Source organism: Vulpes lagopus, chromosome 4, assembly GCF_018345385.1.
Source record: "Vulpes lagopus strain Blue_001 chromosome 4, ASM1834538v1, whole genome shotgun sequence".
Lineage (NCBI taxonomy): Eukaryota > Metazoa > Chordata > Mammalia > Carnivora > Canidae > Vulpes > Vulpes lagopus.
In genome coordinates, this window is record NC_054827.1 from 61233005 (window position 1) to 61248530 (window position 15526).

The 15526-nt window shown below is 47.2% G+C and overlaps 1 protein-coding gene across 1 annotated transcript in view; it reads right to left on the reverse strand.

The window, feature by feature from the left end:
- Positions 1-2578: 2578 nt before the first annotated feature.
- LOC121488780 (thymic stromal lymphopoietin) overlaps positions 2579-15526 on the reverse strand; it is a 60621-nt gene continuing 47673 nt past the window's right edge. The window contains exons 2-5 of the mRNA XM_041751087.1: positions 7630-7803; positions 6656-6970; positions 5443-5820; positions 2579-3411 (exon numbers count right to left, since the gene is read on the reverse strand). Of these exons, the coding sequence (XP_041607021.1) occupies positions 3295-3411; positions 5443-5820; positions 6656-6970; positions 7630-7803 (984 nt within the window). The 3' untranslated portion in view covers positions 2579-3294. The remainder of the gene's footprint in view (positions 3412-5442; positions 5821-6655; positions 6971-7629; positions 7804-15526) is intronic.

Here is a 15526-nt window from a genome sequence, read left to right on the forward strand (position 1 = left end):
TTTATCTTTTAGATACATACAGAAGTAATGGGGTGGGGAGAGAAAGCAAGTGGCAGACACCAGATAGCTCATCTATCTGATAGCTGCTGCCACCGCCAGTTCCATTTCTGATACATGACAGCCTTTAAGGAACAGTTTGTTCTTGGGACACAGGTATTTAACTTTCAATTTCAGTTTAATTCATGTATTCATTTACCTGGCATATTTACTGAGAATCCACTATGTATTAGATATTGTTTCAGGATTAAGTGTGAGCCATACTCCTAAGATTTCACCAGGTCTTCCTCAAAGTCCACATCCATGTGATCTATTTACTCCCAATGACTCCACCAATTTTCCTATCCAAGATATCTGCTCCAAACAGTCTAAATTCATCCTCAACACAATCTGAAATCCCTTACTGTCTCCTTCCTCAGAAGAAGCTTAAATAGTGGAACGGAGAATAGAAGGGGAGGAACAGGTTCCCAAAAGCAGTGCACCAGTGGGCACATTCTGGAAAAGTAGCAGCTTGGCTATGCTCTCCAAGGCAAAAAGAGACTTGTTTAGAGGAAGCAAGATGAAATATGCTAAAGAGAGGTATCCTCTCACATGCAAACTTGTCTCATACCACCCCTCCCATCCCAGGTCACGGAGGAGGAGGCTTTGCTCCCCCTGATACTCACCACCTCCTACCTCCCACCTCAATTCAAATTATTCCTTAAACCAAAGCCTCACTTATCTCTTGTCTGCATTTGGATAAATTGCATCTTTCAGCAAGAAGTAACAATAACCACACAGGTTCAAAACCAAAGAGGAAACAAAACCTTTACTCAGCTAGCTCCCACAACGGCAAATGAAGAAACAGGGTGAACTTCAAGTTTGGTTGATCTGCCCATTCAATTGTACACCTGAAACCTCAGGTCCTTTCCATCTTATTTCTCTGCCATCCACAGCTTCATCTGAAAGATGATCATAGAGTAACTGCCACCTGCAATTGCTGTGACATGGTTGTTTCCAGCTCATGAGATGAGGATCCAGATGATGTCAACAGCCTGATTAACAAAGGAGCCCCAGTAGGTATATGCTTAAACCACAATTTGCAACCTACTTTCCACTGACCACGGAAATAAAACTGACTGTATATGAATCCACCCGGGAAACCTCAGTGCATTTCAAAAGTAGACACATAAAAAAAAATTAAAAAGTAGGCACATCTGCCACACTTTCTTTATATTTGGAAAAGCTCTTAGTAGATTAATGTGGCGTGTCTTCTTGCACGTTACTTTTATTGATAGTAATTTAAATGATTATTTTTATATTAAAACATAGAAAAATAAAATATATAAATCACCCAGGATTTTAAAGATAAAGCAGAAAACTCAAAGAAACTGCATTCAATCGGATGACTGTGAGCGGCTTCATCTATTCTCAGTTCTTCACTCCTCTCTGTTCATAAGGGGATTGGAAAAAACCTTGAGAAAAATTCTGAAAGCATTTCTTTCCATGGGTTACTAAAATCTCATCAGTTAACCCCTAGTAAAATGGGGTTAATGGACTTAAACTGCCATCTGTTTCCCCACCTTGTACTTTGGAAATTAATGAGTACCAACCAGCCTTCACTAGACCCAAAGGAGTTTCTCTTATGTGGCATTTAGGGCCCCCTGCTCGGTCTTTCTTTGAAGGACTTGACTTTGGAAAGAAGGCAAAGAAAAGTCCCTCAGGGCCAAGGGAACTGCCTATTGAATAACACTCTCAGCTTCCCTGGGTGAAAGCTGTGTTCTATCTACTTTTGTATCCCTGGTACTTGGCTGAAGGCATGGCACACAGTAGGTGCTCCGTAAATGCATTATGGATACCTAATGTAAGTAGGCTTCCTTTTACCTGTTGGCAGGTTAAGATGGATTTAGGGACCTTAAACCTCTCCTCTTCTGTGAGCATCAGCCCTCCTGGCAGTGGTCAGGGACAAGTTTCCCCCCCCCACCCCAGGAAAAATTCAACAAATAACTACTGCTCTCTGCTCTATTTTGGCCTGGGCTCCCGGGCTGGGGCGGCCCCTCCCCCTGGAAGGTGATTGATAGGGTGCAGCAGGCATTCCAGAATAGGAGAAAGCATTTGGCATTGTTGACCTTAGACTCCACTGTCTCTTCTAGATGTGGGGGACATTAAACGGGGAGAGAGGACTAAAGGCACAATTTAGGAGAAAGGACACTGGGATGCATCTGGAAGCCACCTATCCCCTAATATTCTCTCCAAAGGGCAGGACCAAGCCACAAAGCAAGAGGGGAGTAGCCAGGGGGCTGCAAAGAACTGAAGAAAAAAAAATCACCGCAAGAAAAAAGTCCCTAACTGTGTACGTTGGCAGACAGTGACCAGACTTAGTGTGCTGATCATTTTGCAGTACACACAAATATAGATTCACTGTGCTTATACTTGAAACTGATATAATATTATACGTCAATTATACCTCCATAAAGAACATTTTTAATTAGAACAAATTAAAATTAAAGCTAGACCACAAAAAAAAGAACTGAAGAAAAGTGATGCCCCTCAGAAAATGGTGTGAGACTGTCTACAAACTACATCAAAAAGACCATTTGTAAGAAGCTAATTTGAGAACTGTTTTATTAAGAAATATGTCGTGTCAATTACAAAGTAATATGTACATTTTTAAAAAGTGCTTACAAATAAGTTAAAAATATATTCCATAAATTTAAAAATACATATATTTTAGCTTTAACAAAGGCACTTCTTTAGGATCTATTTGCATATCACTCTTGTCAGATAATTTTTAGAACTTGATTTACAATATGCCCACAATATTTTACTTGGAAATTCTTACAAATTGCTTCATTATACATACAACTTTTTTGTGCACCCCCTTTTGCTTTTATTTTCTTCTTTTGTATACTTTTGGAATGAGAACATGAGAAGCATCAGTACATGTAGAAGCAGCACCTGCCTTTATAAACTTTTCCTTCCTTGACCTTCTCCTTTCCCCTCCTACTACACATTTAGTTTCTTCCCTTGAAGTAAAGGCTTTTGCAGTTGCAGCCGAAAACTGACACACGGTCAGTGCCCCAGGCATCACCCCTACAAGAGTCTCCCCCTCCATTTGAGGGGTAGTATTTCCCCTGCCTTATATGTGTACATCAAACAATAAAAGCTTACAAAAATAAGTTAAGAAACCCTACCGCAATGAAAAAATAAACATCGGTGGTCTTTCAGGTGTCACAGAGTTAACATTACATCTACCTAATAAAAGATGATTTATTCTGTTGCTGTGAAATATAGCCTTAAGGAAGGTGTATTTTGTTTCTATGAAATGCGACTGAAACGACGCCACAGTCCTATTAAGTGTGCAACTTGTTCCCGGCATTTATTTGCTGTGACTTCTCTTTTTTTTCTTTTCTTCTTTGCCTGGGTATTATTTATCTGTGGAATAGGAGAATCAATCATCAGGACTGTCACTACCTTTAACAAGCCCTTGAATGACAGGGTCTTCTTTATGCAAATCAATCTCTCAGCGAGCGTGTCCCCTGAACACCTGCTCCCCCGCTGCTCCAGTGTGCTTTCTCCAGAGGAAGCCCTACCATCTCTTCACCCATCTACCTCATCTACCGCCAGAGGTGGGCCAAGTTCCACCTCTGTTACAAGGCCTCTGCTAATTGCTCAGAATTTTCTTTTGGAAACTCTTCTGGTGCTTCAGAGTGTGTTTCACTTAACAGGGCTCTCACTTACGTGCTGTTTTTACTATTGCATCATGGATATTCCCTGTAGTGCTGAGCATGTCTTTTACATGGGAAGCATTGAATATTTACTGATTGGCTAAATAAATGACTCAGTTAATGGTTTCATGATCTCCCTGACAAGATCGTAAGTTCTTGCCAAACAGGGTGTATATACCTCTTCATGGATATAATTCAGTAGACTATAATTTGGACCCCAAGTGCTCCTGCTTTCTGTCCCTCCCATCGCCTACCACCCACATGTGCCCAAGACTAAGGTGGAGTCTAAACTTAAAAAAAAAAAAAGAAAAGATTGTGATAATCTTCCTACCTATTCCTTCAGCTGAATTACTCTTGGGTAGCAGCAGAGTAGGCCTTCTAGAAACACAGTGTTCAGAGCAATCAAATTCATCAGGTTACTAAACAAAAATCTTAAATGTGCTGAGTCCTAAGTATTATTGGTCTTAGGCTCTCCCTTTGCGCTCAGGAGAGGGCTGAAATAAATTACTGAGACTTTCTCTTTATCACATGCTGTCCAGAACCTGATCTAGACTGTCTTCTATACTCTTCTTTCATAGACTAATGCTACTATGGCCATTTGTAGATTTGTCAGGATCTCTGATAGAAGGCATTGATCCAAACAGGCTTTTTTATATGGCTGTTGGGTATTGAGTGCTTAACTCAAGCCCTATCCAGATGGGCCATATGGCTCAATCTTCAATCCCTAAAATAGTGACTGAGAAAAGTCACCCGTTAATAGGCAGTAATCATGCATATCCTCACGTCTCTTTTGTCTTTTTAAAATTTGTCATCAGAGAGATAAATGCCCTATTTTGCTTGCCTATGGAAATATTTACCGAATACTTGTTATGTTGCCAGGCACTACCTTAGGTACTTTTACGTCTATTGACTCATTGAATCCACATAAACACTATATGGGACTTGCTATTATGACCCTTGTTTTGCAGATGAAATTGAACACATAGATGTCAAGTTAGAAGTTTGGGAGCCAGGGATGCCTGGGTGTGGCTCAGCGGTTAAGTGTCTGCCTTTGGCTCGGAGTGGGATCCGGCCGGGATGGATACCCTAGGGAGCCTGCTTCTCCCTCTGCCGGTGTCTCTGCCTCTCTCCGTGTCTCTCATGAATAAATAAAATCTTTAAAAAAAAAAAAGTTTGGGGGCTAGGATTCAAAGTCAGGCCAGACCTTCTGCAGACTTCCTGCTCCTAACTCCGCACTACTATTTCTAGTTAAAGCTACACATCCATTCAGAGGCAGGTAACTGCGTGTGCAAAAAATCCATTGTGCAAAGAGCCAGCCGTACCAGAAAGTAAGCAGGTGTGGGTAGAGACTTGATGTATCATCTAACATTGTAAGAAAGCAGCACGCATTGTCGGTGATAAACCCAAGCAATGCCGCTCGAGGCGTGCAGCGGGTAAGGATGGCATTAGGGGCCCGTGCAAGGTTGGGTCCTTGGGAGGCAGCATTTTGGACGATCACCCTCTCCGGCTCGGGCGGCCGGGAGGTAGGCGGCTCGCTGAGGACAGCCTGAGACGCTGCCCGAGGTTCAGAATTCTAATTCTGCCGAAAGACTCGGAAGCCCCGAAACAGGTGGTGTGGGTCCCCGCGCGAGCCAGGGGCTGGTTGCCAGCTGTCGCCCGCTGGCCTGCTCCTGCAGGGGGCCTCGGGCTCCTACCGCCCCGGCCCAGGCCCCAGCGCGACCCGCGGCCCGCGGCTTACCGGCGCTGCGGCGTAGCCCGGGCACTCGGCGGCGAGCGCGGCGACCGTCCCCTCGGCGAAGGCCTCCCGGGCGCCCGACGCGCAGCCGCGGATGCGGTGCAGGGTGAGCCGCTCGATCCTGGCCAGGCAGTCGGGCTGCGGGGCGCGGGCGGGGCCCGGCGGGGGCGAGAGCGGCGGTCGGCGGGAGACCGGCGGGGGCGCGGGGGCGCGGGGGGCACGGCCGGAGCCGCAGGGAGCGGCGCGGGGCTCGCTCCGCGCCCGTTCCCGCTCCCCGCTCCCCGCTCCCCGCGGCAGCCCACCCGCCGCGCCCAGACCGCGCTTCCGCCGCAGGGGCGCCCCTGCTCCAGCCCGCTCCCCGGGCCCCGCCCCTTGGCGCCCCTCCCTGCTCCCCCCTGCTCCAGCCCGCTCCCCGGGCCCCGCCCCTTGGCGCCCCTCCCCGCTCCCCCCTGCTCCGCGCCCGCTCCCCGGGCCCCGCCCCTTGGCGCCCCTCCCCGCTCCCCCCTGCTCCAGCCCGCTCCCCGGGCCCCGCCCCTTGGCGCTCTTCCCCGCTCCCCCCTGCTCCAGCCCGCTCCCCGGGCCCCGCCCCTTGGCGCCCCTCCCCGCTCCCCCCTGCTCCGCGCCCGCTCCCCGGGCCCCGCCCCTTGGCGCCCCTCCCCGCTCCCCCCTGCTCCAGCCCGCTCCCCGGGCCCCGCCCCTTGGCGCCCCTCCCCGCTCCCCCCTGCTCCGCGCCCGCTCCCCGGGCCCCGCCCCTTGGCGCCCCTCCCCGCTCCCCCCTGCTCCGCGCCCGCTCCCCGGGCCCCGCCCCTTGGCGCCCCTCCCCGCTCCCCCCTGCTCCGCGCCCGCTCCCCGGGCCCCGCCCCTTGGCGCCCCTCCCCGCTCCCCCCTGCTCCGCGCCCGCTCCCCGGGCCCCGCCCCTTGGCGCTCTTCCCCGCTCCCCCCTGCTCCGCGCCGGGTGGGTCCCGGGTGTCCGCCCGCTCCCCGCGCCCCTCCCGCTCCGCGCCCCTCCTCGCTCCCCCCCGCCCCTCCTTGCTCCAAGCCTGGTCCCTGGTCCCCGCTCCCCGCCCCGCGCCCCTCCCCGCTCCCCGCCCTCGGCGCCCGCTCCGCCCGCCCTCCGCGACCGCGGCAGGACTCAGCGCCAGGCCCGCCCCGCCCCGCCCCCCGCGGTGCCCCCGCCGCCCGCGCCGCCCGCCCGCTCACCGGGTCCGCGCAGTACACCGGGTGGCTGAACTCCGTGCTCCTGGTCTGCAGGAAGGAGAAGCGTGTGCGGCACGCGGGTCAGGCGCCGGGTCCCTGGCGAGGCCGCCGCCCGCGCCCCCCGGCGTCGCGGTGCCTCCGCGCGTGGCCGTGGGAAGGGCCCGGGACGCCAGGCCCACAGCGCCCTCCCCAGCGCCCCGGGCACGCGGGCCGCGGTCCGACGGCACCGGGGAGCCGGGAGGCCTCCTGCCTCGTGGCCACCGGTGCATTCACATGCGTGCCCCATCCAGAAACCAATAATCAGGGAAAATGATCGCTGCTGTCTATTAAAACTCTGAAGCGCACCGTATCCCATAACGGCAGTCGGAGGCTTCTGGAACACTAGAAACCCAGGGCTGCGATCCCTGGCCAGGGCTTGGCTCACAGGAATTCCCTCTTTTTTTTACCCTCCCTTTTCTCTCCGGCCCTCACCCACGGTCTTCTCTCTCCTGCACCTGGGGGAGCACCGCTGGGGCCCAGAAAACACACCTGGATATGTGTTATCTGTCACTATTGCTCCTCATCAATATCTGCCCACCTCATGTGCACCGATTTCTAGGTCGTCCTTTGAGAGGCCAATATATTTAAGTGTCACTTGTAAAAAAGTTTTTGACAAAATGCTGGGCCGCGATTTTTTTCCAGATTATTTTTCTTTCCCTAAAAATTAGATTGTAGTTTATATTTGTGTATACCCGTTCTTTTGATGAAAACACATTTGTTTTTTAAAAAATGTTTATTCAGGGATCCCTGGGAGGCTCAGCGGTTTAGAGCCTGCCTTTGGCCCAGGGCGTGATCCTGGAGTTCCAGGATCGAATCCCGAGTCAGGCTCCCCACGTGGAGCCTGCCTCTCCCTCGGCCTGTGTCTCTGCCTCTCTCTCTCTCTCTCTCCCCCTCTCTATGTCTATCATGAATAAATATAATCTTTAAAAAATGTTTAATGTTTAATTCACTTACCCCATCCATGTATTTCTCCAGGGCTTGGTAAATGACTTCCTGATACTTCCATCTAATCTTCTCAAAGTCACAGTCAATGAAATTGTAGGTTAGCACCAGCCCTACCAGCTGCAAGACGAAGATCTTCCTGAAAAACACTGACAGAACAGATAATAAGGCATCAGGCAATACACTCTGAAACCCAGTTCAACTCCAGTTTCACATGAAACTTTCCAACCGCCCTGCATCACCCCTAGATCTGCAAGGCCTGCCTTAGGGGTGTGTGCCCAAACACCACTCTTTGCCTCCTGAAGCCCATATTTACCCATGCTGTTGCCTTAAGTTGGAGTCTCCCTGATGCTCCAGAGCTTTCTGGCTCCACATATATAACACCTAAACGCCTACGGGCTCTTTTCTTCTAGGCCAATGATTTTCCTTGATGTCATTCCCTTTCTTTATAGAATTCTCAATTGATTACATGAAAGAAAAGATAGAACTAGCCAAATCTGTGGCATTTTCACATTGGTAAAATCATCAGGAATTTCCCTCACCTTCCTCCTTTTATCTTGGCCCTAAACCATTGATATGTACCTGGAGGTGCTTTAGGAAACAGATACCTGTATCTTTCTCCTCTGGGGCCACTTCCATGGCTAAGCCCCTTTCTTATACCTGAAGCTGTTTTAGGAAACAGGTACCTGTCCTTTCTCCTCCGGGGCCACTTCCATGGCTAAGCCCCTCTCTTGTACCTGAAGCTGCTTTAGGTAACAGGTACCTGTCCTTTCTCCTCCGGGGCCTCTTGTACTGGGGCCACTTCCATGGCTAAGCCCCTCTCTTTTTTTTTCTTTTTTTAAATTTATGATAGGCACACAGTGAGAGAGAGAGAGAGAGAGGCAGAGACACAGGCAGAGGGAGAAGCAGGCTCCATGCACCGGGAGCCCGACGTGGGATTCGATCCCGGGTCTCCAGGATCGCGCCCTGGGCCAAAGGCAGGCGCCAAACCGCTGCGCCACCCAGGGATCCCCTAAGCCCCTCTCTTGTACCTGAAGCTGTTTTAGGAAACAGGTACCTGTCCTTTCTCCTCCGGGGCCACTTCCATGGCTAAGCCCCTTTGTCGTGGTTAGAAAACACTTCAAGGGGCCAGGTAGGGATGCTCGCGCCTGCTGCGCCTCCTGAGCACTTCTCTGGGCCACGTCCAGCTGGTTCTCTCCGCCCTTACCAATCTCGGGGCGAGGCGTGCCTGCTCTTGGGTGACTGGGGGTCCCTTGGGGGCTGCGGTCTCTCCTAGCACGTGCTACAGGGGTCGAGAGACTCCTGGGCGCTCCAGGCGGGGCGCGGCGGAGGGTGCTGTCCAGCGCGCGGACCGCGGGGCGGCGGGTCTACACGGACCGAGGGAGCTGGAGCCCAGTGGAGGGAGTCGGGGGGCGCCCAGAGGAGCCCGCCAGCGGGGTCGGAGCGATAGGCGGGTGCAGCGGCTCCGGGATGTCCACCCTACCCCCCCCTTCCCCCCCGCTGCGGAGCCCAGGTCCTGGGGAAGTTCCTAGGAATCGGCAGGGCCGAGGCAGGGCCCCCGCGAGAGTCCCGGCAAAGGTCACGGGCCACGGGGTGCTTGGGGACAGCGGCGGGGGTGGGGGTGGGGGTATTCGGGCCAGAAGGGCGCTTTCCCCGCAGCAGGCGCTCAGCAGCTGCACCGGTGCAGCTGGCCCCAGTCGCTGGTTAGGCCCCCGGGAGAAAGCCCGGGGCTCTAACCCGGGTCCTAGTAAGCTGCTGATTCAACCATGACTGACAAACGGGCTTTTCTGGAATCTTCCAAGTCCAAGGTTGTATTTTTGGGGGGTCATGGCAGCATCTTTTGGGAAAGAAATCTGGCTGCCCCTCGCCCCCGTCAACACCCAGGGTGTTGTGGGACGATGCCAAAGCTTGATTCATCTGCTGTGACATCAGAGGTGCAAGCAAGAGGTCAGCAAGCAGGAGCTGCAGACGGATTTCTTCACTAGGCTGGGGATGCGGATGGGAGTAGGGGCAGAAGAAAGCAGCCTTCCTGGAGGTTCCACTTGCATTCCTCCAGGGTGTGAATGAGTGGCCTCCCTCCCTTTGCTGCTTCTTTTACAACTTTGCATCCATGGGGGTCTTTGTAGAGATGATGCAGAGTGCCTCCTCCTCAGGCATCCTGGAAGTCATCTCTTTGCCTGTTACACACACTGCTAAACCCTTATGCCCAGGACCCCCAATCTCCTTGTCTGTAATTATGTAAGCTCTCAGGTCACTTTGATCAGATCACTTTTCTGCTTACAAACTCTTGATAGGCTCCCAGTTGCCTTGACGTATCCAATTGCTGGACTCCAAGCTGTCTTTCCAGCCTTAGCTCCTTCATTCTCTTAGGCTTCTGCCAAATAGTATCCGACTTCAATAGGCTCCACATAAACCCTCAGCTTTCTTCTTCCCAGCCTCACACCCTCAGGTGTTGATATTCTCCTGTCATTTGACACTGGTTTCACTGGACATCTCCAAAAGTGGTCTCCCACCTGGATGTGGTGTCACTCCCCTTTAAGACATACTTATTTTTTTTTAAGATTTTATTTTTTTATTCATGGGAGACACACACACACACAGAGGCAGAAACACAGGCAGAGGGAGAAGCAGGTTCCATGCAGGGAGCCCGTCGTCGGACTTGATCCCGGGTCTCCAGGACCATGCCCTGGGCCGAAGGCAGGCGCTAAACCGCTGAGCCACCCAGGGATCCCCGACATATTTATTTTGGGCTTCTCTTTTATGATCTCCATTCATGATGTAATATTTCAATAATATTTTTGATGTAATTTTTTTTATTAGACTTTGAGTTCTTTAGAAGCAAGAAATGTTTTACGATAAATGATTTGTTCGACATCCATTTACCTTTAACAAAACCATCTGAAGTGACTTGGAGTACATGTACTGGTATCAGAAGGTAAGAAACCATCAAGATAAGGCAAAAGAAAGAAACCAAAGAACTAAAGGAAGTGTGGATTGGGTACAAGAAGCCATAGAAAAACATTATTATGAACTAGAGAATTAAGGGTGAAGGGGAGTGGGAGATACAGGAGTCCAGTTATGGATGAATAAGTCATGAGAATACAAGGTACAACACAGGGAATATAGTTAAAGGTTCAAATAACTATGTTGTACTCCTGAAACCAATGTAACACCACGTGTCAGCTATACTCGAATTTAAAAAAAAAAAAAACTGGAGAATTAAGACAAGCTCAAAAATGGTTCCAATTTTCCAAGCAACTACTGCAAAGGAGACAATGGGAAGGAAGGCCCTACAAGTTTGTTGGGGAAGCCAATTGATCTTATGCCTGTGGTTGTCATCATAGCCACCAAAGGGGTTGGTCTTCTGCGCTGCATGTAGTAGATACTCAATAAATCCTCAATTAAAGTACATTACCCTTCTGTGAAGGTCATTGTTAGGAAGCAAATTATTTCATATTAAAGAATTTCTCTAGAGAGATCTTTCTAGCATTTTGCTGTCTTCCTGCTAGTATCCATTGATGGCTTGCTAGGGCTACCATTCGGATAAGGGAATCTTTGAAAATTCCTGGTGGGCTGAATAAATTTCTGTTTTTTTTCTCTTTCCATTTGTTCACATGCTGAAGGTGTGAGCAGTATCTCTATGTGTAGTTAGGGAAATACTAGGTTAGGTCAAGAATGGTGACTTTCTTATGTTAGGAAACAGAAGCAAGTTCATTTGCAGCACTCTGATTACTCAGATTACCCAAGAACTGGGCCAGAAAATGACCAGTTACACAGCTCTTTTCTCTTACCTTCACTAGAAACATCTGTCATTCATTTCTTTTCTTAGTATTTTTGTTGTTTTTAATAATAGTTCTCTTTTTTTCATTCTCTTACTCTTATTCTTTCCCTGCCTCCTTTTATTTTTTTTTTTATTTTTTATTTTATTTTTTTTTTTCCCTGCCTCCTTTTAAACTTACTTTCTTCCTCCTCTTCTTATAACACTCCTGAATATTTAAGGTAGTCTAGTCCTCATGCAAAATTCAGTCTGTGTTTGAAGACATAGATCCAAGCTGTCAGGAAAGAGAGGTGCTTTTTTTTAAATTAAAACGTTTTACTTTATTAGTGCCTGTTGTCATTGGACTTAAAAAATGAAAAGGATGTCACATAGGTTACTGATGAAAGGGGAGAGATCTTCTGTGGAGTAAGAAAAGTGGATGACACCAACCTTTGCTTGGTAGTATTTTAGGAAGTGTGAAAATGCACTTTCTCCAGTAGTTGAGTCTGGAAGTAAAGTGATTTCAATGGATTTTCCAGGGTGCTGGTCATATAATCACTCCAACTCTTGGTTCTCACACACTTATGCAGAAAGGACCACACTTTGCAGAAGTAAACATTCTTTCTTTATATTCTCCCTTCATTGGTCACAGTCAGGTGCAGTGTTTATGTGATGTGAAGTGTATGATTTGTGATGACTCTGGCACATGTCCATTCACCCATTAATTTTGCATTAAGCATTTGTACAACAGTGTTGCTATTGGTTGGAACTGTTGATTGGTTTTAGCAAACTCCATAACTCCGTACTTCCTCTAAGATCTTTTGGAGACACTTCTAGACCAGAACGTGGAGCGAGGGAGTTTCTTATGACAAATGCAAACAGATCTATTCTATTCTATTCTATTCTATTCTATTCTATTCTATTCTATTCTATTCTATCCTATCCTATCCTATTCTATTCTATTCTATTCTATTCTATTCTATTCTATTCTATTCTAAGGCTGATGACATCTACATAATCAGCTTATGGCTAAGAAATGTTCCCAGATATTTTTGAGTTAGGGAATGAAAGAGGCCAAATAGATGCATGAAAACCTAGGGTTTGCACTCATTTCTGTGTGAAGAAACCATCTTACCCTAAGCCAATTGGAGGTAAAAGATCTTGCCTACTTTTACCCTTCTGCAATCTAACAGGCAATGAACAGGGAGAAGATTGTTCAGGGAAAAGGTAGCAGTTGAGCTTCCTTAGAATGCTTCCAAAGAGCTGTAGAAGAGGTCAGAGCTGAAGGTTAGCTCCAATTTCAATACCTTTGCAAAGATATTCACTCTACCGAATACCTTGTTTTCTTCTCCAGATATACTGTCCACCCTTCCCTACCTTGCTTTGTACTCTAGGGAATCTGGCCCACAAGGACTGCATGAATGGGCTCCCTTGACCTACAGCTTCAAGTGACGTTCAGCCGGTGGGAGATTTTGGCGGCACCCAGGGAGACCAATGAAGTTGGGATCTTAACTGACCCACTCCCTCCATGTTGGCCCCTCATAGACTGATGCTTCCCTCTTCTGAGGGCCCTATCTCCTGTTGGTTGATCTTTTCATCCTGCTACCTTCTAGAGTTTGGTAACCATTCCCTTTCTTTGTGTTTTTAGGCCTGAGGGTGATAATGGCCCCTTACTCTTTCTAGCCTAGGGGTACACTTCTATGCTGAGTGTTGCAGTTTGGCTGAACATAATGTATGTCCTGGCATAATTTATTAATAAAGCTTCTTTTTACCCTTAAAAGTTGCACAATTTAAACAATAAATGACATGATTATTGTTGACTTCCCTATTTACGCCCTTTGTAAATAATTCTTTGTTAGACTCTTCTGCAATTACCCAGCTTGAGTGCACCATTGGTTTCCTGTGGGCACCCTTACTGATACAGTTGCCTACAATGGTCACCAATATATTACTCACTTGAAATCATCAGCTTCATCACCTTTTGTGTCTGCCTTATGGCAGCATACTAGTTCTACAACTTTTACACAGGAAATGTGGCTCTTATATAATTAAATTCTAATTTACTACTCATTTTAAGCGTGAAAGATGAGTTATAAGAGATTCTGCAATTTTCCTTCCTTTTTTTTCCCCCAAATGACATCTCTTCCTAGTAATATCGTCAGCTGGGATTTGTAAGTAAGCTACACACACACCTACTTGCTCTATTGTGTAACTTGCTTCATAGTTGAGCTCTCATTGTTTATGTATAAAATGCTTTTAAGAAAAGTGATCCTTATGTGAGTCAGGTGGTAGCCACTAGCATATTTCTCATCTGGTATGTCCGAGGCCCTCCAAGTATTTGCCCTATCGTGAATCCCACTATTTTCAATGATGTATCTGGGTTAAATAATCACCCTAAGTATTTCCTCTCTAAAATGTAATAAGTCTTTAATAACCATTTTATGGCACTGCCTCATTAAAGCCCATACAGCCAGTCAGAGTTTCTGAGAAAGGGCTGCCTGGGAATTCCAGATGCAGGGTGATGGTGAAGAGAGGAAGAAATAGAAAAGAAGGAGGAGGCTGTGCAAGATTGAGAAAGATAAGTGGACAGCAAAGAAATTTGGGATCTAAGAGTTTGACCTGGCACCTGTCCTCAGGTGGGACTATCATCTAAAACAGATGCTAGGAATTTAGAGCAGGAGGTAAGCAAACTACAGCTTGTAGGCTGAATTCTGTTCACCTGCCTGTTTGGTAAATAAAGCTTTTTGGAATACAGACATGCCCTTTCTTTCTTTATTTTTCTTTTTTAACAGCATTGTCTCTGGCTCCCTTTGCACTACAAGGACGGAGTCGCATGTTGAGACAGAAACCATCTGGCCTGCAAAGCTTAAAATATTTGGTGTCTAGCCTTTTACAGAAAATGTTTACAGGCCTCTTCAAAATGCATTTGAAAAGAGGAGATAGAATTTGAAAACAAAGATCTACGGCAAGTACTTCATACTTTGTTAGTTTATAAAATATAAAACCAGAAATGAACCTCAATAACTCTATATCTTAGAGATATAGGCTTCTCTCACCTATTCGAAAGAAGAAATTTATAAAATTACGGTGTCAGTATTATTCCTATTACAAGAATGTGCCAATGTATAAGTTTATTGTAATTTAATTAAATGAAGAAAACTTGCATTCGCTCTAAACCCCCAAACTTCCCTGATACAATGAGCTGACTTTTCCCATGTATACTTGAATTTTTGCAAAGTCAGAGCTTTTCAATTGGTGACTTAATTTTTTAAAGGATTTCTTCTAGAGGACAATAGTTTTTGAATAATCTTGATAATTTTAAGCCTATGTATTTGAATTCAGATATGATGCTTATATCCATATTCTGTTTAGGGTCTAGAACATGGCCTCATTATATATTAATGTAATTCAGTTCTAGTTAATGTTTTTTAAGCAACTATTAGTTGCACAAAAGTAAATTCAAAGATTCAGATAATGTGGAATTTTATTTTGTAAATGCATGATTTTTTAAAATGTGAGAGTTAATAATTAAAATTATTATTTAATTATTAATAATTAAAATTTAAATGTGGTGAGTTAATGAATAGTCAACTAGTATAGGAGTCAGGAGATGAAGGTATACGGTTCTGTCTTTGGCCCAGGGAAGTTTGCTTACACATTTTTTTTTCTCTCTCTCCTTTTAAAAGATTTTATTTATTCATTTGAAAGAGAGAGAGCGAGCATAAGCAGGAGCAGGGGGTGTGGAAAGGGAGAGGGAGAAGCAGACTCCATGCTGAGCGGGGAGCCTGATGCAGGGCTCCATCCCAGGACCCTGGGATCATGACCTGAGCCTGAGGCAGATGCTTGACCATCTGAGCCACCCAGGCGTTCGTCTGTTTTCTCTTTATGCCTTATTGGGGTGATGTAAAGAGAAATTAATATATCAAAAGCTTTTGAGTATTTGGGGAAAGCCCCAACTGTGCATTTTATGAGTAAAAATGTAAAACACTGAGCATACAGGTCTCCTCTTGTCTTCAGATAAACTGCCCACCACTAGGTGTCTCAGTGGGAGTGTGTAGCATCACATGCACCTGAGAAACAGTTCTGGAGCAGTTATGTAATGAACAGCCGTGGGCATTTTTATCTCCATTTGCAAAGGTCTTGGAGTAACAG